Below are 26,893 nucleotides of genomic sequence, written 5' to 3'. Positions count from 1 at the left end.
GGTCGCCTGATTGATGAGTGGCAGAGCTGGGATTCAAACGCAAGTCCCTCTGACTCCAGGATTTGTGTGCTTTCTGTGCTGTGAATGAGGGCATCTGGGTTTATGTGGAGTAAAAGCTTGTGGGTGAGAGGTGTGCAGAGATCTGAGAGGACGGCTTAGGAGGCTGGCTGAGGCTTCCCATCTTACCTCTGCTTCTGGATCCACCCAAGGACCCCGAACTCAGGCCTCCCTTTCCACATGACTTCCACAGGAGTCAGACACATCTTACCTACGGACATGCTGGTGGGATCCAAATTACAGGCATCTCGGGTGTGGTGGATGAACCCCAGCTTCTTCCCAGATGGAGTTCCTGGGAGAACCGGCTGTGCTAGTCACACTTCTCCGGGGCATGGAGTGCAGTTTTGGAGGCTGTCCTGTGAGAAGACAAGGACTTCTAGGGGCGTGCGGAGGGCACGGGTCTCTGGTGAGGATGGGGTTACCGGAGTGGGGTAGAAGAGGGAGTTAGGGGTGCCCATTCTTTGGAAAGGGCATGGTTACACCCTTCCATGTCCTTCCATGGCTGCCCTAGGCAGATGTGCTGTGTCCCTGAGGCTGAGCTGGGGAGGCCCAGGACCCTGTGAAGAGTGGTCTTCCACAGGAAAAGGGATTGCTCGGCAGGGAATGATCTCTACCCCTGGCTGGGGTGCAGGAGACGGACATCACGGTTTGGGCCAGGCACCGTCACCTTGTTGGCAAGTCAGGGCATGTTGGCAAGTCACTGTATGCAAATTGTGTTCTCTGTTTCAATTGTCAGCTCTCCCCCCGGACCCTCACACTCAACAGCCTGGCTGCAGCCGGATCATTTTCTTATCACCCCATAGGCGAAGGTCTGGATCCCAGCCTGTTTCCTGCCACTGCTGCCAGCTTTGGCCACCAGGGGGAAGCAGAGCAGCACCAACCAACCTGGGGCCCTTCGTAGACTAAACAGCCAGGGCAGAGCACAGAGTGGACTGTCCCTGTCCGCCTCCCTTTGCTCCCAAGGATTCTGGGGACAGGGAGCAAAAGGGGAGGGTGATGGGGAGTGGGGAGGGAAAGGGAGTTAGAGTGGGAGGGAGGGAAGGAGAGGGGGTGCCACAGAGCTGGCAGCGGGACCCTCCATTCCCATCTCTTCCTGCCATTCCACTTCCACTTCCGGGGTTTAGTCTGACTCCTGGCAGCCCCTTGTTGCCCCCCTCTGGCCTGGCTGCCCACCTGCAGCCTTCTGTCTCTGAGTGTCCACTTGGTACCCGCCAGGACTGCCCCTCGCCCCTCACCATCCTCCCTCGAACATGTGATCATTCAACACACACATAAACACACGTGCACACACACAGAGACAGCACACACTGTGTGGACTAAGGTGGCAGGCTTTTAATTTCCTCCCCCACATTTTACAATTGCTTTGGTCACAAAGGCAGGTCTAACAGTTTAATTCCACGCCAGAGAGGAGGGGACTTTTCATGTGGCTGCTGATTTGGAATTTGGTTCCAGGACATAAATCTGAGGACACATGGGGTAAAATAGCCCGCTTTCTAAAGAAACCTGGAAACAACTGGGGTAAGACACCTTCTCAGGGTTCCTTGCCCCAGCTCTCTACACACCCCACCTCACTCTACACGCTGAACCCTGGGCACCATGGATTCAAAGACATCTTTGCCACTGTGAGATCTCAGCCAAGTGTGGGGTGTGGGGTGGGAGGGGGACAGGCTTCCACACCCCCAGCAGGGTGTGCAGGAAAATCACTCAGGGAGACCAGGGTATCAGTCAGAGTCCCAGCAGGAAAGACGTTGCACACTCTAATCAGGTCATTTTGGGATAGCTTAGCGGAGAGACTGTTTTTACAAAGGTGTGGACTGATGTTTGGAGAGTTCTGTGCAGGGGGCACTGATGGCCCAGGAAGCAAGGTCAGCAAGAGAGGGCTGTAGCATCACCAGGAAAGACACATTGGTCCCTTTCCTCCCCACCCTGCCCCAACACCTAGAGGAGAGAGGGACCCAGAAGAGGAGTGAAGAAGGTCCTCACAGCACGGGGGAAGAGGACAGGTGAGTGTTCAATTAAGTAGGCGATGGAAATCTTAAACCTGACTTTGTTACCCAAAAGTGACTCAAAAGTTTGGAGTTTGCCAAATGCACAGTTTATGGATGGGAAAGGAAAATCACACGTCACTGAGCAGGGAGCATGGGTGGGAGGAAAATCAAACAGTTGCATGTTTGTGCCTCACTGCATTGTCGCTGTCTAGTAAACCGGGAAAAGAGGTATTGGTATTACCAGTTCAATTTTCCAGATGAAGAAACTGAATTTGCAGTCCCAGAATTGGTGATGGCTGAACTGGGCCAGAGCCCTGCTCCTGCATCAGCTGCCCTGTGGCCCCCACCCTCCCCTTTGCCCCAGAGCTGCTGCTCTGTCACCCTGAGTTCAGTCACAGTCAGCGTGGGCTGCTATAACAAAATGCCACCGACTGGGTGGATTAGAAACAAGAGACATTTATTTCTCACCATTCTGAAGACGGGAAGTCTAAGATCGGGGTGCCAGCATGGTTGGGATCTGGTGAGGGACCTCTTCCAGGTTGCAGACTGCCAACTTCTCATTATATCCTCACATGGTGGAAAGAGGGTGAGGAGCTCTCTGGGGTCCATTCTGTAAGGGCACTAAACCCATTCATGAGGGCTGCACCCTTAGGACCTGGTTACCTCCCAAAGGCCCCACCTTCTAATACCATCACCTTGGCAGTTGGGATTTTGACATATGGATTTGTGGGGTGGGGGACACAAACATTCAGTTCCTAACAGCCACATTTGGTAAAAATGGGACTCAGTGGGGAGAAAGGGTTTAAGGTCAGGCCCCTGCACTGGGCTCACTCCAAGGTCAGAGCATGAGCTGCACCTCTCCACCCACACCACTTGGGCTGCTATCCCAGGTGCCCATCCCGGGAAGCTCAGTGGTGAGCTCTCAGTTCCAGGAGCCACAGACTGGAGCTAATGAAGTTGACTGAGGCAGTGGGAGCAGCCAAAGAGCCCTGGGCTTACATCCAAGCTTCACACTGACTGCTGTGTGACTGGGTAAGACACAGCCCTCTCTGGGCCACCAGTCCCACTAAGCAGCCAAACAATACCTGGGGTCCCTGCCAGGAGGGAAAACTCATTCCAACTGGTTGTGTCTCCCAGGAGTCTCACGTGATGTTTCACAATGGTCTTCAGGAGTTAACAGCCCCAGGAAATGATATCAGGGTGGGGAGGTAAGGAGCAGGGCCGGGAGGTGAGGAGCAGGGCAGAGAGGCTTGGAAACTAGGGGCAGGAGATATTTTGGGGCAGGCAGGTCCCCCACGTCACTGCTGGACAATGGTCCAGGACAGTCATTGTACTGGGAGTGGAAAATCCTCTTCTGACTCCAACTGCAAGGGCTGAAAATAGTCCAGGGCCATGGGTGGAGCCCCCAGGGACAGGGGGTGACTAGCCCTGCCTGGCCCATTGTTCCTGGCTGGGACAGGGCTGAGACTGACACCTGAGCTGGAGCCAAGACAGAGGCAAGCCCAGGAATTCCCCCATTGGAGGAGGAGTGGCCAGGCAGAGCCAAGTCCTATCGAAGATGGGGAAAGCGAGGCCCAGAGAGGGACAGTGACTCCCCCAAGTTGCACAGTGCATCAGGGCAGAGGAGGATGAGTTTGACTCGGGCTCAGTTCTCACCCCAACCCTTCACCCCCACAAGCACACCCCTCACTCTGTAGTCTGGTCACTCCTGGCCAAGCCCCACCCTCCACCTTGCAGGAGGCAGGAGCTCCAGACATTGCACTGTGTGGCTCCGTGTGGCGGCAGTGGGGTCACTTCACTTCTCTGGTCACTTGATGCTGGGGAGAAACACTGCCTCCACCCTAGTCCTCAGAACTGGGGGCCTGGAGGGTCTTGGAAATGCCCGGGGAGCAGCTGTTGGTTGTGCCTTCACTGAGGTGGGGAAATTGGAACAGGGGAACAGGTCTCCAGGCCCTACAGTGCAGTCCAGAGAAGGCAGGCAAGTGACCTCAGGTCACACAGCAAAAACTCCCCATTTGCTGCCTGCCCTTGCCCAGCTCCAGACCAGTCCTCTGCTCCTAGATCTGTGGACTCTTAATGAAGTGAGAGGTGGCTGCAGAGCACCATGGTGGACACCCCAGTCAGGGAGAAATGGCTACCCTGCTGCCGTGGGAGGGTGCGAGCTCTCTAGCTCGAAGTGGCAAGTTTCTGAAGCTTGCTACTAGGGGGCCCCTCTTCCTCCTCTCCATGCTGCCCTCCCACAGCTGGGCACCTGGACAAGGTTCTATAAACAGCACAGGCCCATGGTCCTGAAATCCACCTACTGCCAAGCAGGGCAGAGGTGATCCCACACATTCCCCCAGGACAGACCTGCTTCCCTCCTCCCACACCCCACGGGGGTTCCCTGGAGACGTATGGCCCACTGTTGCTCACTGGCCAGACACACTGTCCTCTCCTTCAAAACATGTATCCCAATGTGGTTACGTACTAAGTGATGTCAACTCTGTGAGGGCAGGGCCCAGCTGATTTGCCTCCATAGCCCCCGGCCTGGTGCCAGGCATATAAATGCTGACCACACACCAGGCACTGTGAGGAGGACTTTGTGCGTAATAATGTAGGAAAGCCCCTCAATGCCCGGCATGGAAGGTAGCAGCGCACTTTAGAAATGGGAAAGCTGAGGTGCTGCAAGATTAGGTAACTTGCCCAAGAGACCCCAACCAGGAAAGTGGGGACAATATTGACACTGAGGTGGTCTGGGTGGAGCATCTGTGTTCTCACATCCTTGGTACACTGCCTCTGTCATCTTGAATCATGCGAGGGGCCACTTATAGACCCTTCTGCCCTGCAGGGCTGTGAGTGTCGTGGGGCACTATAAAGGGCATGATTCTGGCCATCAGGTGAACCTGGACTCACTCTGACTCACCCTGACAGCCTGGATAACCTGGAACAAGTCCTCACTTCTCACGCCCTTCTCCTGTTTCCTCATCTGCTAAATAGGATCATAGCATCTACTTCCCAGGGCTTCTGTGAAGCATCCACCATATAACATAGATGAGAGGATCCCGCAGGGTGCGTGGGACATGGGTCAATACACGACTTCCCTCCCTCATGTGCCTGATTCTAAACAGAGCAGCCCAAATCTGCCATGACAAGGGTGGCAGAGAGGTAGCTTTGGTGGCCTGACCTGGAGCAACCATGTGTGGATAACATGTTGCTTAGGGCCTCTTCTTACCTCAGGGGGTGAAAGTGGGAATGTACCCTGGGGTTCCCCCATCCCTCCTGGGCCCTGGGACACCTGCCACCCAGGGCAGAGACCCCTGTGTGCCAGGGAACCTGCCCTGATGTCATGCAGTTCATTGAGAACAGCTGCTGCAGGCGCATCAGCAGACATTTACTCCCTGACACTCACCTCTCTACCCTCCCTTTCCTCCCATCCCTGCCCTGTCCCTGGCCTCAGGTCTATGGCTCCATCCCAGTCACCCTGGGCAGGAAGAGCTGGGCAGTGTGAGTGACAGCAGGATCGTCACCAAGGCACTTGCTTACATCCAGGCGCCACGCTGACCTGCTGAATGACCTTGGGCTCAGCCCTGCCCATCTCTGGCCTTGAGTCTGCAGCTGGGCTGGATAATCCCTGGGGTCTGCTCAGTGGATGGGCAACTCACGTGCCCTTTCACAGTGGCCTTCATGAGTCAACAGCCCAGGAAGTGATGTCAGGTTAGGGAGGTGTGAAGGGGGCAGGGAATACTGGAGGGTAATAGGAGATATTTTGAGGGCAGGCAGATCCCCTCACGTCACTGCTGGACGATGGTCTGGGGCCAGGAGTGGAAAATTATGGTCTTACTTGGGCTGAAAATAGCATGAGGCATCAGGGCAGGAACTTCACCCACAAGGCAAGTGGCCTGGGCACTGAGCAGCAAGGTGGGACATGCATACCAGGGGGCCAGGCAGTCCAACTGGGTTCCAGAGGTGTCCCTGGTTCACCCAGGGTCTCCAGTATACACCTTCACCTGTGCCTGCCACAGGATTAGATGGTGAACGAGCCCCTCCTGTGTCCTTATGGAGTGGCTCGGGCCTGTGGGAAAGGCTCAAGGGTGGTTTGTAACAGGCAATCACTAAGAAAGCTCAAGAGGGGCCGGGCGCGGTGGCTCATACCTGTAATCCCAGCACTTTGGGAGGCTGAGGCAGGTGGATCACTTGAGGTCAGGAGTTTGAGACCAGCCTGGTCAACATGGCGAAACCCTGTCTCTATTAAAAATACAAAAATTAGCCAGGTGTGGTGGTGCATACCTGTAATCCCAGCTACTTGGGAAACTGAGGCAGGAGAATTGCTTGAACCCGGGAGGCAGAGAGCTGCAGTGAGCCAAGACCACAGCACTGCACTTCCAGCCTGGGTGACAGAACAAGACTTCGTCTCAAAAAGAAAAAAAAAACTCAGAAGGACATCGGCTACATTAACAGAAGTATAGAACCTAGAAGGTGAGAGGTGAATAGCTCACACTATTCTGGGCAGGTCACCCACCTGGCACAGTACAGAGTAATCATTTGGGTCATGGTCTGTGATGGGTCTCTGTCACATGAGGGCGCTGTGGAGTCAGGCTCCACATACAGCAAGCTTTGGGGATGCCCTGCTTTTCACAAGGCAGAGTGGGAAGGGTGGAGAGGTCAGAGGGGGCAGGCAGAGTGGGCCACAGGGCGAGGGCTCTCCCAGAGGGAGAGGAGTGAGTCCCTGTCCTTGAGATCAAGAGTGAGGCCTGTCAGCTTTGCCCTGTCCCTTTCCAAAGGCTAGGGCGGGGCCCCGTCCAGCTGAGCGCCACACGTCAGCCCAGAGTGGTCCTGGCTAGACCCAGAACCTATCATAGGTGAGACCCATCTCCCCCATACTAAGTCCTGACCCAGCCTGAGCACCACCCTGCCATTCTGGGATTTTCCCAGAAGGCAGAGGATGGACAGGAGGAGGAGTGAATCTCTTTCATATTTACCCCCAGTGCAAAGGAAGCCTCAGGGTCAGGGCAAGGAGGGAGCCCTAACTTGGCCTCCTTGTGACCCAGCCCCAACCCTGCCTTGAGCCTGGAGTCAGCTGTCCAGCCTGCTTATGGCTCATGCACACCCTGCCCTCTTGCCCCATGTCTTTGCCTGGGATGCATCCTGTGTGTGGATGTTCTTCCAGTGAGCTGCTTTTCTCAGAAGCTACAGCTCAGGAGTCTCCCACTCCAGGAACCCTTCCCTGACCCCCTGGCTCACAGCCCCAGCCACTCGGCATTATCCAGTGGTGTGCTAGAGTGACTTGTACCTGCTTGCAAGAACCAATTGTTAAATTTTCAGGAATTTTACAAGGAAGTTGACATCATGTTTATAGTTTGAATTTGGCCATAAGAGTTTTTGCACCATGGAAATGGGCAGTTCTACAAAGAAGGGGTTCCCAGTTAAATCGGAGCTCCAGTTAAATGGCTTAACATTTACCAGCACATGACTGGCCATCACCTAAACTGGGAAATCTCAAGGACTGGGACTGCACCTGACTTTTCTCTGTGCTCAGCACAGAGTCAGGCACAGAAGCCAACTGGCTTTACAGTGGGGGATGACCTGGGGCCTGGAGAGAGGATCCCTGATAGGAGACTACTCCTGAGACAGCTAGTGAGAAGGCAGGTGGCAGAAGGGAACGGGTTGGAGAAAGGACCCTTGTGTGGCTGGTGAAAGCTTCCCTGCCATATCCTCATCCCCCGACCACACAATAGGGCACAGCTCAGCAGGCAACACAACCTTTAGTATAAGTTACAGCCTCACACTGGCTCCTAGCCCATGGGAGCCTCCAGATGGGTCTATGATATTAGTCCCCAGATGTTCATCTCTTGGGCTGGGGGTACTCCTCAGAGCTAAGTCCACCGTGGCACCCAGTCCATTCCAGACCACTGTGCAAACTCAGCCCTCATTACTTACCAGGGTTTTCTGGCCAACCTGTGACTTGGCCCCCACCCCAGGTAGCTCAGCTCCAGACTGGTATGTGACCTTGGTAAGCCACCTTCCTCTCTGGGCCTGTTTCTCCATTTGACTTGATTAGGCTGGACTCCAACCTAGGTACCTCGGCAGTACAGCCAGCTACTTGCATGGGAGTCAGGCCAGGGGTGTCATTGACCTTGAGCTCTTGCCTTTCTTGAAACTTAATTCCCCCAACTCATACACACAAACGATGACTAGGGGTTATGGGAACAGTTGACTCTGGACCACACAGCGAATATCCTGAGCCCCTGTCAAATGACGGAGCATGGGGTCATCCAGCATGAGTCACTGATGGTCCATATCTGGGGAGACCGTGGCGTCTGCACAAGTCCTGGTCCTCTACAGCTTCCCAATATAAACCTGCACAGGCTGAAGTGTTCTGCTCCTACAGCCGAATGTCCTTAGTGTTCTCACTACCAGCCGGCGTGGACTCTGTCCGCCTGGAGTCCTCACTGCTGCCCAACACATCTTCTATCCTCTGCATGTCAGTTCTGTCGGATCTGCGCAGGCCCAGCCTGCGGCGAGCCGGGGTGGCAGGGCTGGGGCCAGTGGGTGGCTTGGCATCTCGGGCAAAGCGTACGAGCCTCTGCCCAGCCAGGAAGTAGAGCACGGGGTCAAGGCAACTGTTAGCACTGGCCAGCGGCCGGGTAACCTTGTAGGCCATGTTGATGGCGTTGAGGGTGTGGCAGCTGAGGTCCAGCGAGCGGAAGGAGTAGTAGAGGGTGCGGGTGACGTGGAACGGCAGGAAGCAGAGGGCGAAGACAGCCAGCACCACGGCGATGGTGCGCACGGACTTGCGCTTGGCCCTAGGCAGGCCGCCCGAGGTCCCGTAGGCTGGCTTTAGCAGTCGCCGAGCCATGAGCACGTAACAGACAAGGATGACAGCAAAGGGCACCGCGAAGAGCAGGCCCAGCATGACTGAGCTGTAGGCCACGAAGCGGCTGAAGAGCTCGGGTGCCGAGGTGTCGTGGCAGGTTACGCGGCCCCCGCGCGCGCTGGTGGTGACAAAGTAGAGCACGGGGGCCTGGCAGGCCAGCACCAACACCCACACGGCCCCGGCCACCCGGCGAGCGTAGCGGGCCCGGCCCCAGCGCAGGGAGCGCAGAGGTCGTAAGACGCCCAGACACCGGTGCACGCTGATGCAGGTGAGGAAGAGGATGCTGCAGTAAAGGTTGGTGTAGAAGAGGAAGCGCACCAGCTTGCAGAGCACCGTGCTGAAGGGCCAGTGGTCGCCGCGGGCGTAGTAATAGACCAGCAGCGGCAGGGAGGCCGCATACAGTGCATCAGACACAGCCAGGTGGAACATATATGTGGTGGACGCATTCCAGGTCTTGAGGCGGCACAAGAAGATGTAGAGCGCCACGGCGTTCAGACACAGCCCAAGCACACACACCACGCCGTAGGACACAGGCAGCAGCACGTACTTGAAGTCCTCGTTGAAGCGGCACCTGTAGCCCAGCTCATCCCCATCCCAGGTGCCATTGATGGTGTCATTCCAGGGGCCCAGGTCTGCTGCCATCGCCCTGCAGGGAAGGGAGGGGTGGGGCCATCAGGGTTGTGGCCGGAGCGCCCCTAGGGGACCTGACACAGCCACCTGACCAGGGCTTTCATTGCCATCTGACTTGGATCTGGACCTGGAACCTCCAAGCTCTGGAACCTTGAGAATGCATGAGATCCATGAATAAATATCAGGATCACACAATTGTCAAACTTGAGAACAGGGGTAGACAAACTATAGTCCAAAGGCCAGATCCAGTCTGCTTTTGTAAATTCAGTTTTGTTGGAACACAACGGTACCCATCTGTTTACAAAGAGTTGAGTAGTTGTGATAAAGACCATATGGCCTGTGAAGTCTAAAATATTCACTATCTGACCTTTAAAAAAAGTTAGCTCAAGCTGGCTACGGTGGCTCATGCCTATAATCCTAGCCACTCAGGAGGCCAAGGCAGAAACCAGGTGTTTAAGCCCAGCCTAGGCAACAAAGTGAGACCCCATCTCTACAAAATTCTTTTAAAAATTAGCCAGGCATGCTGGCACACACCCGTAGTCCCAGCTACTTGAAGTTTTCTTACCCCTCTCTAGAACCTCAGGATCAGAGTTTTAGATCTAGGATTCTGAGCTCTAGAATCTGAGGATCTGGGGGTGCCAGAGCAGGTAATTTTGAGTTCATGGGAAGGGGCCTTTGAGGCTGGCTGGCCCTGCTTCACACCCAATGCCTACTGCCTGCAGAGGCATTTCTGGCCAGTGGGCATCCAACAGCCCCCTGCAGGCATTACAGAGTTCTCTCCAGCTCATTTTCCCACTCTCTGGGAGGCTCTGGGCCCGTGCCTAGTGTTCTTGTATTTGAGGAAGTATTTCCAAGGGTCTCCTTCTTCAGTTATTCCTTCACTTTTTACATCTTCCTCTATTCTGGCACTTTCTATATCTATCAACAGCAGTCCTGCCCCTGAGCCTGTGAGGCTACCAGGGAATCCCCCTGAAGTAACCCCCATGAAGAGTCCAGGGAAATCTGGGTTGGAGATGGGGATAGGGGGGCCAAGGGATCTTCTTTTGTGTGGTAAATGCAGCTTCTTCCATGCCTATCCAGTTTCTCTCTGCATATCATCAGTATCGTGGTGTCCCCCCCAACCTTGTCCCCACTGAGCATATAACGCACCCATGGGGACTGACCATCCAACAGACAGTGAGTGCCCAGGGAGCAGCTTGTCCCCTCCCTCTCCTCCTTACCCCTACCCAGATGACCAATTAAGGGCTCTCTCGCAGCTGGGAGGCAGGGGACAGACATCCCGGCCTGGAAGACAAAGACGTGCCTAACGTCCCAGGAGGCAGGTTGGAAATCATAGCAGGAGTCCTGGGTGGGCAAGTTTGAGAAAAACACAAAAAAGCACTTTCTAGCAGTGTGAAGGGGCAGGAGGAGCTAACATTTTTCAAACCCTACTACTAAGCATGCTTTCTAAAAGTTATTCACTTAGGCCGGGCGCGGTGGCTCACACCTGTAATCCCAGCACTTTGGGAGGCCGAGGCGGGTGGATTACTTGAGGCCAGGAGTTCAAGACCAACCTGGCCAACATGGAGAAACCCTGTCTCTACTAAAAATACACACACACAAAATTAGCCTGGTGTAGTGGTAGTCCCAGCTACTCGGAAGTCTGAGGTGGGAGGATCACCTGGGCCCAGGAGGTGGAGGTTGCAGTGAGCTAAAATCGCGCCACTGTACTCCAGCCTGGGTGACACAGCAAGACTCTGTCTCAGAAAAAAAATAGTTACTACACTTTATCCGTATGATGTGTTCTGGGGGCCAAGTCATCATCCCCAGTTCTCCAATCAAGAGGCTAAGATACAGATCATGTAAGTTATTTGGTCAAGGTCATGCCACTGGGGATGGGCTGCAATTCCTGTCCAGGTCCAGCCCCTGGAAGTGGCTGTAGGAGGGTGGTAGTGAACTCCCTGTTTATGGGAGTATGCAAGTGGCTCTCTAGCAGAGGCTGCAGAAGGGCTTGTGCCTGTGTGGGGGTGTGTCTGGGAGGGTGGAAAGGGCAGATGAAGAGTGAGTCCTCCTCATCCTGAGAATCTGGGGCCATATAATTCCCTTTATTTTATTTTATTTATTTTTAATTTTTAATTTTTAGACGGAGTCCACCTCTGTTGCCAAGGCTGGAGTGCAATGGCCTGATCTCGGCTCACTGCAACCTCTGCCTCCCAGGTTCAAGCGATTCTCCTGTCTCAGCCTCCTGAGTAGTTGGGATTACAGGCACATGCTACCACACCTGGCTAATTTTTATATTTTTAGTAGAGATGGGGTTTCACCATGTTGGCCAGGCTGGTCTCGAACTCCTGACCTCAAGTGATCTGCCCGCCTTAGTCTCTCAAAGTGCTGGGATTACAGGTGTGAGCCATCGTGCCTGGAATAATTCCCTTCATTTTAGATCCTGGAGTTCTAAGGGACTGGGGGACTCTGCAGGGCCTGCAACATCTACTCCCATAGACCCTGAGCTGCTTTTCCAGCCCTGGCTTCCCAGAGGCAGTTCAAGGCCCAAGAGGTTGAGATTAGGGGTGCTGGGGGGTGTAGAGATCTTTCAATTTCCCTTCTTTTTTCTTTCTTTTTTTTTTTCTTTTTGAGACAGATTCTCACTCCATCACCCAGACTGGAATGCAGTGGCGTGATCTCAGCTTCCTGCAACCTCTGTCTCCTGGGTTCAAGCAATTCTCGTGTCTCAGCCTCCCAAGTAGCTGGGATTACGGGTGTGTGCCACCTCACCTAGCTTTTTTTTTTTTTTTTTTTTTTTTTTTTTGTATTTTTTAGTAGAGATGGGGTTTTGCCATGTCGCCTACATTGGTCTCGAATTCCTGACCTCAAGCGATCCACCCACCTCGGCCTCCTAAAGTGCTGGGATTACAGGTGTGGGCCATGGCGCCTGGCCAGTTTCCCTTCTTTCACCAAGACTCCCAGATCTTCTCTTTCTCCTATTGTCAGCAAATCTGCACTCAGAAGGAAGGGGGCCTGCACCCTTGTTCCCCCTGCCATGGACACAGATGGCTCCCCAGGAGCCAGGGCAAAACCAGGGCGAGGAGGCCGGGAGACGCTTATGTGGTGCCAAGTTAAGAAGAGACAGGTAGATGCTGGGGCTCTGGCAGGTCAAGTGGCTGAGACCCGTCTTACCCAAGGTCAGGACAGTTCCTGCTGCCAACTTCGTTCCAGGCTCTACCTCTTGTTGCTGGAACCACTGCACTGGCCTCCCTCCTCCAGCGCCACCCCCACCCACCCACCCACCAAAATCCAGAGTGGCCTTTCTCAAAGAAAGCATCCCCCTACTTGAAATCCTCCTGCCGCTCCTACCCTGTTTCAGGAGAAAGCCCAGCCCTCAAGTCTGGTGCCTGAGGTTTTCATAACTGAGCCTCTGCCAACCTCACCCGCCCCAACCCCTGTGACCTGCAGTTTCTTGAATGTGCCCAAGACTCTCCCCTCCCAGCCTTAGTTGCTGCTGCTTCTTCTACCTGGAGTTCATTCGTAGCCCTCATCTCCACCTGTTGAACTCACGGCTCTTTATCCCTCAGTGCAGAGAACCCAGTGATTAAGAACCTGGGCGCTGGAGCCAGACTGCTTCTGTTTCCTCAGCTGTAAAATGGGACAATTACTAGAATCTCCACCATGGGACTGCTGTGAGGGTCGAGTCATTTGTGTAAAATGTCTGGAGTAGAGCCTGGCACACAGTAGGCCCACGGTGGTGTTATGAGTGCCAAGGTTCAGCTAGCGGTGGCCTTTTCCAGAAACCTTTGGCCACAGTGGAGGTGGGACTGGAGGTCCTGACTGGAGGCTGTGGAGGTGATTGTGGTGAGCCAGGGGAGTGACACTGAGAGCCAAGCAGGGGAAGGCCTTGGGCCCTGTGAGGGGAGAGATGTTTGGGAGGGAGGCTCTGGAGACTGTTCCTTGATGGAGGAACGGTGGGGAGGAGGAATGCAGTGTCAGCCATGGCAAGTATGGGGATGGGCACAGGCTGGGTCCATCAGGTCTGGAGCTTTGGAAGGCCAGCTGAGAGTCACTGGCTCACAGAAGCTGCAGGAGGAGCAAGGAGAGGCTCCCTTGCGAGACTAAGGAGCTATGGAGAGGCCACATTCCTTCCCAGGACAGAGCCTCCCCTGGGTATCAGTAAGCCGAGGTTCGAGTCTAGCTCTGCCACAAAACACCAGGTGACATCAAGCATTTCCTTCCCTCCCAAGTCTCAGACACTAGTCAAATCCCACAGCCTTGAGAACTGCAGCCCCAAAATATCCCCGGGAGGTCCTCTGCCCCACTTGGACAGGGAGGGGGCTTCCTCCATGATGCAGACACACACACCCAGTCTCCTCTTCACGCCACTGCTCTGCTTCTGCCCCCGTGCCGAGGCCTGACTTCCCTTCACAGTCAACATAAACATCTCATCACCCTGCATGAAGAGTTTCCTGCTAATCCCTAACAGTGGAATCTCTGACACTGAGATGAGGGGTGGAGACTTCCCTGTCTCCCTTGAATTAAGAGAGCTGCCCCTTCCACCTGTTTTAAGACACCCTGGCCCCCACCCTCCCAGGCCAGCTGGGGACTCCATCACCATGGCCCTGGGCCAGACTCACCCCTCCCGCCCTCTCATTCTACAGGCTGGCTCACCAACCTGTGAGTATATCTTTCCTAGTCCTGCCTTAGAGGGACAGCCCCTGCCTTAGAGGGACAGCCAAGTCCCCAGCCCCCTCCCTTAAGTCTCCCTTCTGCCTCTCCTGACCCTGATGCCCCTGGGACTAGAGACGGCTCCACCTGACTATCCAACGCTCACCAGCCCTGCTGCGCCCTGGTCTGGCTGGCCCTGCCCCAAGGAGCTCCCAGTCTGGAGGGGAGATGTGAGCCTTGTAAGACCCTTCCAGGCTCCCCTGCCTGTGTTCATGCTGTTCTTTCTCACTGGAAAGCCTTCCCCGAACCCACCCACACTGCACCCCGTTGTAGGTCCCAAAGGATCTTCTAATCTCTGAAGTTCTCCCTTCCATCACCCCTCAGGACGTTTCTCAGCCAGTTGGTAATTTGTCCTTCCATCCTCTACCCCAACACATTTCAGGTGCTCCTTGAGGGCTGGGTCCATCTGATGCTTTTCTCTGTCCCTATCATCCAGCAGGAGGCCTGACCACAGGAGGTATTACAGGAATGAGAGAATGAATGAATGAATGAATGAATGAAGCAAGCACAAGAGGCTATGGGGGCCCAGAGGAGGCACACACAGGCACAAGCCCTCTGCAGCCTCTGCACACTCCCATAAACAGGGAGTTCACTACCTCCCTCCTGCAGCCACTTCCACTGTGGGATGGACCTGAATAGGAATTGCAGCCCATCCCCCGTGGTGTAACCTTGATCAAGTTACTTACAAATTACTTGCTCCTCTGAGGGCCTCTCAAGGACAAAAATGCTTAAAGGTTTCTTAGCTGCTGATCCTAAGTAACCAGGGGACAACCCAGCCCCTCTAGGGGTTCTGGTCCACCTGGAACCTGCTTATGTCCCTAGACTGTCTCTCCTTCAACTGCCACAGGAGCCCAGGAGACTCTGCCTTTCTCTGGACAGGTCAGGGAAGTGCCAGCAGGAGGGGATTGGACATGGGCGCTCTGGAGATGGGTTGGCTGTCTGAGGCCTGGCTCAGGACCTCAGTAGGTCTGATCAGGATTCTCCACCCACCCTGCTTTGTAAGGGCCAGACCTGGGCTGAGCAGCTTTCACACAGCATCTTCATCCCCCACCCCCATCCCTTGGTAGATATTGCCATAGAGGTTAAGCTATTTGTACAAGGTCACACTGCCGGGCATTGGAAAAATTAGGCTTGACACCCAGAGCTATCTGGCTTCAAAGCCTGAATTCATCACAGCCTGGGATGGGGGAGCAGGGCAGGGCACCTGCCTTCGGATCCGCTTGATCTAAGCCAGTTCAGGGCAGACACAGGCAAGACAGCACACCCGCCCTCACCTCCCGGCCAGCGCACCCGCCCCCCCCCGACACACGTACCTGACCAGCCTCTGCTCTCCAGGTCAGGATGCTCAGCGCCTGCTCGGGTTCCTCACTCATGAATGCACACGCCTGGACCGGGCTGCAGGGAACTCTGCGGGAAACAGGAAAAACAGGTCCCCAGGCCTGGGGCCACGCCCAGCCTCCAGCATTTTTCTGGGCAGGCAGTGCTGCTGCCACAAGGGGCTCCTGCAGACAGAGGGAGGTAGAGAAAGTGCGGTCTCAGGGTCATGGAAACCCACCCAGGTCAATCCCCCCCAGGGCCACCTCCTTTGTGGTAACCTTAACCAGAAGGAGGCAGAGAGGTGGCCTGGTGTTTGTCCTGGTCTGAGTGCCTTCTGTACACCCAAACGCCAGCTCATGTGTTCCAGGAATGGGTTATCCACAACCCCCTTCCCCAGGCCGCCTTTCACAGAGGGGTGGCCCTGCCTGGAGGAAGGTCTCCCCCATGTCCTGTACAGCTGAGCCAAGCCTCCAAGCCTCCAGTGTCCCTTCCCTCGGTCCTGGTTCTGTGCTTTGGCCCCATAGCAGGAAAAGTCAATACCCTCTTTGCCCAGTGTGCATTCTATTGTCCTTCTGCCAACACACTTTTGCCCTTCTGCCAATACAATTTTGCCCAAGCTAGGTTTCTATCTAGAGACCCCCTCCTCCCCACTCCTACCTCTAAGCATTCCTCGTTAGGTGTTATAAACACACATATGCCACACCTGAACATACACTGGCACAGACACACCAAGACACACGGATACACAGAGGCATGCAGAGTCACACTAAGGTGTACATGCAGTGGACGCAAACGGATGCACACACACACACACACACACACAGTCTAGACCATCAGGGCCTAAAATGGCATTTAGAAATCTCCTGTGCCACATATACAACGTGGAATACTTGCAGTCGTAAAAAAGGATGAGTTCCTGCCCTTTGCAGGGACATGGATGAAGCTGGAAACCATCATTCTCAGCAAACTATCACAAGATAAGAAAACTAAACACCGCATGTTCTCACTTATAAGTGGGAGTTGAACAATGAGAACACATGGACACAGGGAGGGGAACATCATACACCAGGGCCTGTTGGGGTTGTGGGGCTAGGGGAGGGATAACATTAGGAGAAATACCTAATGTAGGTGATGGGTTGATGGGTGCAGCAAACCACCAGGGCATGTGTATACCTGCGTAACAAAACTGTACGTTCTGAACATGTAACCCAGAACTTAAAGTATATATATATAGAAAAAAAAGAAATCTCCTGTGTCAAACCCTGTTTCACAGAGGAGGAAACTGAGGCCCAAGCCTCACAGTAAGTCAGGGACAGAGCCAAGACTAGAGCCCAGCCCTCCCGAATTCTGGCCATGGTTTTTGTCTCACCTTGGAGCCCCTTGTGCACACTAAGCACAGGGTTTCAGGGAGGGGACAGTTGCCTGGTGGAGGGGACCTTCTGTGTGGGCAGGTCCCACCCTCCACCAGCACCTCAGGTACCTCACAGGAGAAATAGAACATGCACCTCCTGAGTTTTTCTTTTTCCATCTTCATTTGCCTAGGATGGAGGAGTGGGCCTGCGACAGCTGAGCCCAGGTTCCCAAGCTGGAAGTGCAGTACAAGGATGGGGGGATGTGGGAGAGGAGATGGGGGCACTGCAGGAATAGCTTGGGTACAGGGGCGGGGGTGCACATGGGAAATGCCTCTGGGCCACTGCTTACTGAGTGCACCTTGCCTGGTGGTCTCAGATTGACAAGGCCGGTGGGCTGGTAGCTCCCCACTGATCTACTCTAGAGACTATGACGAGGTGAGGGATCGTCAGCCTTTTCACCCTGCTGCACCCAGGTGCACACCCTGTCTCCTCCTCCTTAGAAAATGCCTTGACTCAACAGGCTAAAATGGAGAATATCACTTTCCACAAGTGGTTCTCATTTCTGAGAAGGGTCCCCACCATCCTTCCAGGTTTCAAACCTCTGATACAGCCTGGACAACCTCCCTCTTCCCCACCCTGCTGGAAGCCCACCACTCACCAAGTCCTGTTAGTTCAACCAGTGAAATTCCTCGGACATGCACTACGCGGTCCCCACACTGCAGCCAGAGGCCTGTGCTTCCACAGTCCACAGCACCAGCCTCCTCACTGGCCTCCGTGCCTCCACCCCTGCCCCGTCTGTCCACCTTTCACACTGCAGTCATGTAGTTTCCTAAAACACAAATCCAACCATATATTGTTGAGCCATGTTTGTGGCTCCCTAGTCCCCTCAGGCAACTGTCCCAGCTCCTCAGCCTGGCACTCAGACCCTGGCTGATCTGGTCCCCGCCATCCCTCCAGAAAACCCATCCTCTCTGTCCCTGCCTCATCTTCCTGTCTCAGGCACAACAAAAGCAGTCCCATGGTCATATCATTGCTCAGAGACGGCCTCCCTTATCATCTAACACCTATATCACAACAAGAGTTTAGTGCTGTCCCTGTGCCAAGTTCTGTGTTAGGTGGCTTCATATACCTCCTCTCGTTGAATCCTGAGACTCAGAGAGGCTAAATAACCTCATAGCTCACAAAGCTAGCAAACGGCATAGCCACTCTGGGCTGTCTGACTTCAGAGGTTGTGCCCCTGACCACTACCTCCTGCCCTGCAAGGCCCAGGCCCTCTCCCAGGAAGCTGCCTGACCATCCCTTTTTGGCCCCACAGTTCTCTGCCTGTCTGCTCAGTTCTCTGCCAGAGGAATGCCAATTGGCAGGGCTCAGGATTTACTCTTTTCAGATGGGTGGTTATTGCACCCATCTCACAGGTAGAAAAACTAAGGCCAGAAAGGGGTAGCTCAAGGTCTCACCCAAGGTCACCAGTGAGCCAAGGGCAGAGCCAAGCCTAGCATGCAGACCTGTAACCCCCTGACCTGGCTCTGCCCCTACCCCAGTCTGGGTCTTTCTCTTTGTGGTTCTAGGCTAGTGAGGCCAAAGTCAGGAGGAGGAGCTGGGTAGCTCCCAGGCCACTGCAGAATTTCCAGGGTGGTTGGATGACATTCCAGCCCCTCCACTAGAGTGGCTCTCGAATGTGCCTCCCTGGCTGGTGGCAGACCCTGTCTAGCCTGGTAGGGGAGAATGTGCTGTCACCACTGTGGAGACCCCTGCTGCCTGTCTCTGCCAGGAGTGGGGTGCTATGAGGGAAAACAGAGGACCTAGTGCCAGAACCTCATTGAGGGGGCAAGAGAGGCACTAGGCAGGTGGGAAATCCGAGTTCTCCTCTTTCCAGTGGTAAGACAAGTCTCTTAACTCCAAAACCCAGATCTCAATTTCCTCTCAATATCAGAACAGTACCTGCCTCAGAAGGTTGTTGAGCTAGTTAGATGATTTAGGCTTATTTTATGAAATAGTAAGAGAGAATATTTCAGCAGGTAAAGAAGGCATGGAGGGTGGGGGTATCTCAGGAAGACAAGAAGGGCAGGAAGCTTCGCAGGAATTATGGGAAGGGGATACAGGAAGGTCACAACCAGAATAACCACAGATCAGGTCTCCCACACTGAAGGCCATCCTCAGGGCGAAGGCAGTCCAGGGATTCCCCAGCAGAAGCCAGATAGCCACCATACTCTTTCACTCGCTCACCCTTCACAAAGGTTGCCACATCTATGCCCACTGCTGGGCAGGGCACCTGTGGACTCTGAGGTAGGTCAGATCTCAAGGAATTCACTGTCAAGGTCAGGGGAGGCACACTCAGAAACAGGCGATGATAACACAGGGTGATCAGGCCTGGAGGAAGCCAAGGAGGCCCCTAACAGGATTGGAGGGGTGATGAGGGAAGGCTTCCTGGAGGAGAGAGCGCCTGACCTGCATTTTGGAAGACGAGGAGTCAGGTGGTTGGAGAGAGAAGAGGAGCAGAGTGAGGATGAACAAGAGATGACATGACACGTTTGAGGAACTGCTCATCATCCTGGTGGCTTGAGGGGAGTGGAGAGGGCAAGGCTAGAGTGCACAGGCTGAGGAGCTTAGAAGTCACGCTGGCTCCTCCCCAGTGTCCTTCAAGGGGCTGAAGGCCAGCAGGTCCCCTGCCTTGCCTGACATGCTTCTGCACCGGGAGCACCAGGGCTGGTCTGAGGAAATGGCTAAGGGGTAACCTCAGATGCTATCAGCCGGTGCTGTTGTGGTGTTAGGTCTCCCCTTCAGGAGGCCCTTGGGCTCTCTACCCCCTCCCAGATGCTCTCTCCCTCTTTGGAACCCCCCTAGGATCCTGGCTGTGGAGGCCACTCACCAAGGCTGAGCTCAGAGCAGCATCAGAGTGGGTAAGTCTTAGATCAACCAGGCTTACAGATCAGAAAGCCAAGACCTCTAAAGAGGAAGGGGCTTACTCAAGGTCTAGTGTTCTAACTATTGTCAGTGTGGGTTTGACCACCTCACCCCCAACACAGAGCAGGACCCCAAGCCACCCATCTCACCTGGAACCCAGCACAGCCCAGAACAGGGCTACAGAGACATGCTACTAAATTAAACAGGCTCAGAACCACAACATCCTGGACACCACCCCAACCTATCACAGCCAAATGCCTCCAGATTCAAGAGGCAAGAACCCTGAGTTCAGGCTCTAACTTGGAGCCACCTGTGCTGTGCAGTCTTGGTGAAGTCAGCCCCCCTTCTCAGAGCCTCGGGTTCTTCAGTGGTCAGATGGGGAGAATCACTGCTGCATGGGACAGCTCATGAGGAATAAGACAAGGGGGCAGGTGGGTGCACCATGGCACTAGCAAATCATGAACTGTCCTAATGTGGAGGCTGTGTCTGCCTGTCACAACAGGGAGACACTGAAATTCAGGAGCCCATGACACTGCTTGGTAGGGAGGCCCTCCCAGGTGTCCCCAGCAGAGGGACAGAGGTCATGGTCAGAGCAGTCAGGCAAGGTCCCTGGAAGGGGAGCTGTGATAAGATTTGAGGAGGAGCAGGAAGGGTCCAGCTTGGGAGGAAAGAAGGTGGATGGAGAATCCAAGGTGGAAAGGGGGATGAAAGCATCAACCAGGAACCACATGAGCCTCTGATTCTGAGATGGCCCCCTCCAGGTACCTCCAGGATTCTGAGTTCCCTGGTTCTTGCAGTCTAATTCCAAGAGGCTCTGGTTCCGGGTGTGAAGGCTGTGTTTCTTCAATTCTATTACTCATTGCTCCTGATAGCCTTTGGTTTTGAGATTCTCAGAGCCACAGGGGTCTGGATTCACAGTAATGAAATCTTAAATCACATTCCCAGGAACCACAAAGTCCCAGCAAACACTTGCCAATGCTCTGGTGCACCTGGCCTCAGAGGGACCTTGTGAACTCAGACTCAGATTGCACTCTGCTGGGCCCTTGAGGAGTACCCAGTCAGGCTGAGGAAAAAGACACAGACATGGACCAAATCCACTTGGGTGAATAAACCATAACCAAGGCAAGCCCAGGGGTTATGGAGCACACAGCAACTCCTACCTGGCCTGGGGGAGGTGGTCAGGGAGTGCTTCTGCAGAAGAGGGGTCATCTGAGCTGGAAACTGGTAGATGATTAGGAGTTTGTCAGGTGGGCAAAGAGGGAGGAGGGCTCTGAAGGCAGGAGAGGCATGAGCAAAGACTTGGTGGATGAAAGTGTGACCTGCTGGAAAAAGGCTGGGAGGTCTTACATGGCTACTGTGGAGGGTGAGGTGGCATGGAATGTGTGGGAGCCTGAGGAATTCACTTGAAAAGGCTCAAATGCCAGGCTGAAAAGCTTGGCCTCTATTCTAAGGACACTGAGGAGCCATGGAAGGCTTAAGAGGGGAAGGACATGGTCAGAGTCAACCTTTACAAAGATGGTGCCACATGGAAGGTAGATGGGACAGGGAGTCTGGAGGGAGGGAGACCAAGGAGGAGACGACACATACGGTGGTGCCATGAGAGGAGCAGGTCCCTTGGCCCTGGATTTCCCGCAACAGCCCAGCCATGGCAAGAGTCCCCCTCCTACAAGCCAGGGCTGGGTGGCTGGGCACTCACCAGGAAGCCAGGTCGACACCCAGAGGCTCTCCTCAGACCTGGGGAGGGAGAGGCCACATAAAGCCCCAGAAGTCTGAGGGAGGTCCCTTTCCCTCGCTCCAGCACCCAGGCCTCTCATTCAGGAGCTACAATGACAGTGACAAGGTACCAGGGCAGAGGGTCAAGGAGTTGTTCCGCGGGGCCCAGGCTGCTCACCCTCCTACCAGAAACTCCTGCTACTCATCTTGGACCAGGAAAGACTCAGGCCTAGGAGATGGGGTGATGGGGTGGAGGAACTCCTCTGCTCCAGAACCAACTATGGCACTCCATGGAGCAAAGCCTCCCCTTCTACTCCATGCCTACTCCCGCCTGGCCACTCATTTCCCAAAGACCCACTGGCACCTGCTCTGAGCCCAACCTGTGGTGGCTGATGGGGACAGAGAGAGAAAGCAGGGATGGCCTAGCCTAGTCCTGCAACTGGCCGCTGGATGAGTACAGAGGTCAGAGTGGCCCACACAGCCAGCCTCCTCCTATCAGGGCCCAGTAATAAGGGAAGGCCAGGCCTCAGGACCCAAGGGCAACCAAGAGGAAGGTGTGGCCCAGAGGGTATAACAAGCAGGCCTACAGAAAGCAGTTTGGGGAGAGGCAGTTTGGGTGGAAGGCATGAGGGGCAACCCCCACTCCCCTCACCAGATCAACAAGGCATCTCTGGTCCCGTGGGCAGGTCTGGGCAGGCGTTATCTTATCAGCAGTTGGGTAATCTGGCCACAAGAAAGCCCCAAACACAGGTTCCCAGGGCAGAATTCAAACTCCCCTCAGCCTGGAAGCCAGAGGACCAGGCCTAACCCTAACAGGGCTCTGTCTCAGATGGGGAGGGCTAAGCTGGCAGGTGGACTGGAGCCCCAGGTTTCACCTCAGCTTGGTGACCCTGGGCAGGATACAATCCATGCCTCTATTTCCTGATCTGCAAAATGGAGATACAATTCCTCCCTCACAGGGCTATAGGAAGACAAAATGGATTGTTGTAAATCGTTACTAGTGAAGCCATCTCTGCAGAGGGGGTGGGGGAGGAAGGCATTCAGTAATCAAATTTCAATAACAAGCACAATCCCTTGCTATTGCACCCATGTTCTCTTATAGTCTTCAAAATGGATTTAAGTCTGTAAGTGTCACATTCCTCCTCCGAGCACTGCAGTTTAAGGCTTATAAAGCTCTTCCCTGGTCACTATCTTAATCCTTGTAGCAACTCTGCTCTCAAAGAAGCAAGGATCACCATTCTCAATTTACAAATGGCAGAACTGACACCTAGAGAGGGACAATGGCCTCTCTAAAGACTATAGCCATTAAGTCAAAGCTCTCATGGGGTCACTCATGAGGCCCTGGTGATACCCTCACACCTTCTTAGCTGGTCCTTGGGGGATCCACAGCCTTAGAGCCCCACGCATCCAGGGCAGGAGGGTGACAGAAACAGAGGAGTCACAGCCTCACTCCACAGCCCAAGCTTGGTAGTCATTTCTGAGGGTTGCCCACTGGGATCCCCAACCCCTCTGACCAGACTCCAAGACAGCCCAAGGCAGGGAGAAGAGGAGAAAGAGTGACAAGCCTTTTGTGCCAGAGCCTCCCCACACACATACTCTCCCATGCAGGATCTTACTTGTTCTGGCCTCCTTTTAGAGCCTGGCAGGGCAGGAACTGGTCTTTCAACCAGCTGGGAACAGAGCTGGGATGAGATCAATTGCAGGTCCCCAAATTCCTCAGCAGGAGCATCTGAAGGCTCAGGGAAAAGTGTTTGGCCAAGGGGCAAGGGCTCAATTAGGGTTCAAACAACTCCTGGGACAGTTCTAGTGTTGACATCACAAATGCCCTGACCTCCCTGCACTTGGCAGTACTTGATCCATTCTCCATCCTGCAGCCAGAGAGCGCTTTCTGAAATGCCGCTCTGACCATGAAACTCCTCTGCTCATAAATTTCCATGGCTCCCTATTGCCTTCAGGATAAAATCTAGGTCTTTAGCCTGGGCACTCAAGGTCCTACAGTGTCCCAGATCACACTGTTCTGGCAAACTGTGCCACCCACTTTGATAACCAGATTCTGGTTTGCCCTTCTTTGTAGTGACATGGAGCTCCCCTGCAGCTGGGCCTTTACTGGAGAAGCTGGTGCCAGAGACAGGGGATGGGGGCCACTGCTGCTCTCTCAGTTCAGCTCAGCCCTGTGCAGGGTGCTGGCAACACAGAAATAATAAGACCCAGTTTCTGCCCTCCAGGAGCCCCTAGACCTGGGAAGAGGAAAGGAGGAGACAGACATAGATCATGACGGTTCAGGTGGGACCAGGGCTGTCAGCCCCAGGCCTGTAGGGGCCTAGAAGAGGCTCCAACCCAGCTGTAGGGATCAAGGAAGGCTTTCCAGAGGAGAGGACATCTGAGCTGGGTCCCAAGTCTGGGTAGTTCTCCAGTTGAGGAAGGTGAGAGTAGGAGGGCTTATCAGAGAGGGAGTGTAGAATATGCAACAGGCCAGGGGCAAGAAATGAGAGACTCCAGGCAGCTGCTGCAAGGTAAAGAGTCAGGCGGGAGAGGTGGCTGGAAAGGCTGGCAGGCCCCAGTTATCAAATACCTGAAGTCCCAGGCTACAGGGTTCAGGCTTGGTCCTGTGGAAGGCTTGTGCCCTAGGGAGGGGCACAGTTGGGATTCTGGTTCTGGGAGGCTCCTTCCAGGGACTGACTTCCCATCCCCAAGCTGTGAGCCTGCCCATGGGGGGACACTGGTGCTGAACATGACACACTCATCAGCTCCTCAACAGCCCTCAAATTCCGTATCATTAGTCCCTTCTTACAGACGAGGCCACTGAGGCTCAGAGAAAGGACGGCTTGCCCAGGCCACCCAGTGGCCAAGACAGGATTGGAACATAGATCTCTGAGTCTCCAGAGCTCTCTTGTGGACCTGTCTGCTCAGAGAATCTTCTTCCTTCCACTTCCACCCACAGGTAATAAACTTGCCTGGGTCTCCACCCAGATCCTCAAAACTCATAATTATTTCAGCTTAGATCCAAAACAAACCAGGCAGATCAGGCTGTGGTCCTGGGAAGCTGGGGATGCCATGCTGAGAGGAACAGCAGCCATGGACCCCACAAATCCCGAGCTGGCAATTCTGGTCTCCAGCAGTCCCCAACCCTTGGGCTGCGCTCCTGGAGGACCCCAAGAGGGCCACTGGCAGCCTTCGGGTTGGGGGGTGGGGTATCGCCTTTCTCCTGACTGACCCTTTCTACTGCACCATTTGCCAGATTAAAAGTCCGGGGACAGAGGCTTAACTGTCCTTCCTCGCCACTCCCTCCTCCCCCGCCCACTCCCTGCAACTGCCCCCTCAACCTTACCAATGGTAGGTGGCCACCCAGAGTGACCCTGGGGTTAGGACAGTGGTAGGGGGTCTCCAGGGATTCGCGTCTCTGGGCACCGCCCATCGCCTCACGCCACGGGGACGCTCACATCGGAGCACACACAGACAAGTTCCGCAGGCTTGGCCAGTCGCCCCGAGGGGCGCACACACTCACCCGCTAACACGCAGACTTCCCCAATACGCTGACGCGCACAGCCTCACTACTGGGGCGCCCGTCCACACTCACCGAGACCGACGCTCCCGTGGAGACAAAGTTCAACCACGGACCCACAGGCGCGTTCAAGCCGTCCAGTTATGCGCTACACGCCGGCTCGCAACTGTGCCCCGGGGCTACAGCCGCTCCACAGCGCCCTCCCCTGCCCCGCGCCCAGTCCGCACCTGCGCCAGTCTGGCCCGCCGCTTCCCCGGGCCTCTCCCAGCGCCTTGTTCCCTCCAGGCGCCCCACCTCTCGCCACTGCGCTGTGCTTCTCCTCTCGGGGTGCCGTCGCCGCCGCTCCCGGGTGCCAGTGCCCGGGTCCCGCCGCCGCCGCAGAGACCCACGTGCCTGGGAGCCCGGCTACCCACCTCCCTGCGCTGTTCCCCAACCCCGAAGCCGGGCCAGGCAGGGGGCGGGGCGGACTTTTGACTGACCCTGGCACCGCCCTCAACCCGCCCGGGTAGACACCTCGCCACCCGCTCCGGGACGCCGCCCAGCGACACGGCCGCGGGGTCAGCGTGTCTGTACCGGTGCTGCAACGGGAGGGTCGGGCGGCGACGCTCTCACTGCCGGGCCAGAAGGAGGCCGCCCGGCTCCCTCACGCTAGAAGGGAGCTGGTTACCAGAGGTTTTCAGAGACGCCAAAGTTTTGCCAGGTTAGCCCGGTGCCTGCGTGGCCCACTGCGGGACCTTTGCGCCCAGCCACCGCGCCACCCTACCCCTGTCCCGCCCCTGCCCCAGCCCGGCTGGCCAGGAAGGGACCTACTGGGAGATACCTGCTCGGAACCCCAGGCTAAGGACGCACCTCCCTTGCTTGAAAGTGGGGGAAGGGGGTGCCTCTCTCCATTACCGTGGTTAGGAAAGCAGGGTACTCAGGATCCCGCCTCTCCCGTGCTCCCCACTTTCCCTGCCTTAATCTTATCAGCAGCTCCCTGAACTCCCCACTCTCTCTGGCCCCTTATCTTGAGCTGCTTTACCTCTCTTCTCTGTCGTCAACCCCACTCTAACGGCCTTCCCTGATCGGGCTACTGGCTGCATGTCTGACCCGTTCGGAGACTGTGAGCTCCCGAGGGCAGGAACCAGGTCTGCCTTCTTCCTGCTGCTGTCCTAGAGGTCCTGGGAGGTGCTCAATCCTTGAAGGTGTGAATGGATGAATGAATGAGCACCCCGCCTCTCTCTCATTTCTGGTCTAGGAATCAGGAGTGTAGGTTCCTGTCTGGCTTCAGCACTGACTCTGGGAGACCTTGACCCAGTTCCATTCCCTGGCAGGGTCTTCTTTCCTGTGAAATGGAGCCAATCGCTCGGCTGGCTGGACAAGTGCAGAGGAGGCCTCTTCCTGTAGCCAAGGAACTTGCCCAGGGCCTTCGGGGCCTTGGGCCCTCTTGGGCTCCATATCAGCTGACTGGGCCTGGCTGCCAGGAAGGGTGCTGGCTGCAGCCCCACCAGGAGCAGTAGCAGAGTGGACACACAGCCCACAGTGGCTGAGCCGCCTCTGCAGTCCTGCTGGGGCCTTTGCTTGGGAGACACAAAGGCCCCTTGTCTAGCCTCCTGCGCCTATTGTCTAAGCTGGGCCACGCACCTTCCAGGGACCTAAGTATCCTCATAGCCCAAGTTATAGGGCCTAGGCCTTCAGGTTCCAGTGTGGGGAAGACCCTTTGGGCACTGGAACTCCAGCCAACCCTCTCTTTCTCTCCCCTCTTCCAAAACTTCAAACCTTATACTGTCACTGCCATTTAGCCCAGGAGAAACAAGTTTCTTTGACGCCAAGTTGAGGACCCAGGCTCGACCTTAGCCTTCAGCGGGCAAATCTGGTTGGTGGCCTGCCCAGGGCTCTGCCCCTG

The 26,893-nt window shown here is 55.3% G+C and overlaps 1 protein-coding gene across 4 annotated transcripts; it reads right to left on the bottom strand.

Annotated features, from left to right (window-relative positions):
- Positions 1 to 1,277: 1,277 nt before the first annotated feature.
- P2RY2 (purinergic receptor P2Y2) lies at positions 1,278 to 26,299 on the bottom strand. 4 transcript variants are annotated; one of them, XM_034933336.4, is made up of 4 exons: positions 26,030 to 26,299; positions 17,548 to 17,718; positions 15,534 to 15,722; positions 1,278 to 9,544 (listed from the first exon to the last, which is right to left on the bottom strand). In XM_034933336.4, the coding sequence occupies exon 4, from the start codon at positions 9,538 to 9,540 to the stop codon at positions 8,407 to 8,409; it is 1,134 nt and encodes a 377-aa protein (XP_034789227.1). In that variant the 5' UTR covers positions 9,541 to 9,544; positions 15,534 to 15,722; positions 17,548 to 17,718; positions 26,030 to 26,299; the 3' UTR covers positions 1,278 to 8,406. The 4 variants fall into 4 exon arrangements, with proteins under 4 accessions (XP_034789227.1, XP_014202389.1, XP_008966865.1 ...); XM_014346903.6 differs by lacking the exon at positions 26,030 to 26,299 and adding an exon at positions 25,236 to 25,430; XM_008968617.6 differs by lacking the exons at positions 17,548 to 17,718; positions 26,030 to 26,299 and adding an exon at positions 25,236 to 25,451.
- Positions 26,300 to 26,893: the final 594 nt, after the last annotated feature.

This window comes from Pan paniscus, chromosome 9, assembly GCF_029289425.2.
Source record: "Pan paniscus chromosome 9, NHGRI_mPanPan1-v2.0_pri, whole genome shotgun sequence".
NCBI lineage: Eukaryota > Metazoa > Chordata > Mammalia > Primates > Hominidae > Pan > Pan paniscus.
Note: the sequence above shows the minus strand (reverse complement) of the source record. Positions and strands in the feature narration are given on the sequence as shown.

Bases quoted from the DNA above. Each gene is read 5' to 3' on its own strand.
- P2RY2 (XM_034933336.4), bottom strand. From the start codon at position 9,540: ATGGCAGCAGACCTGGGCCCCTGGAATGACACCATCAATGGCACCTGG.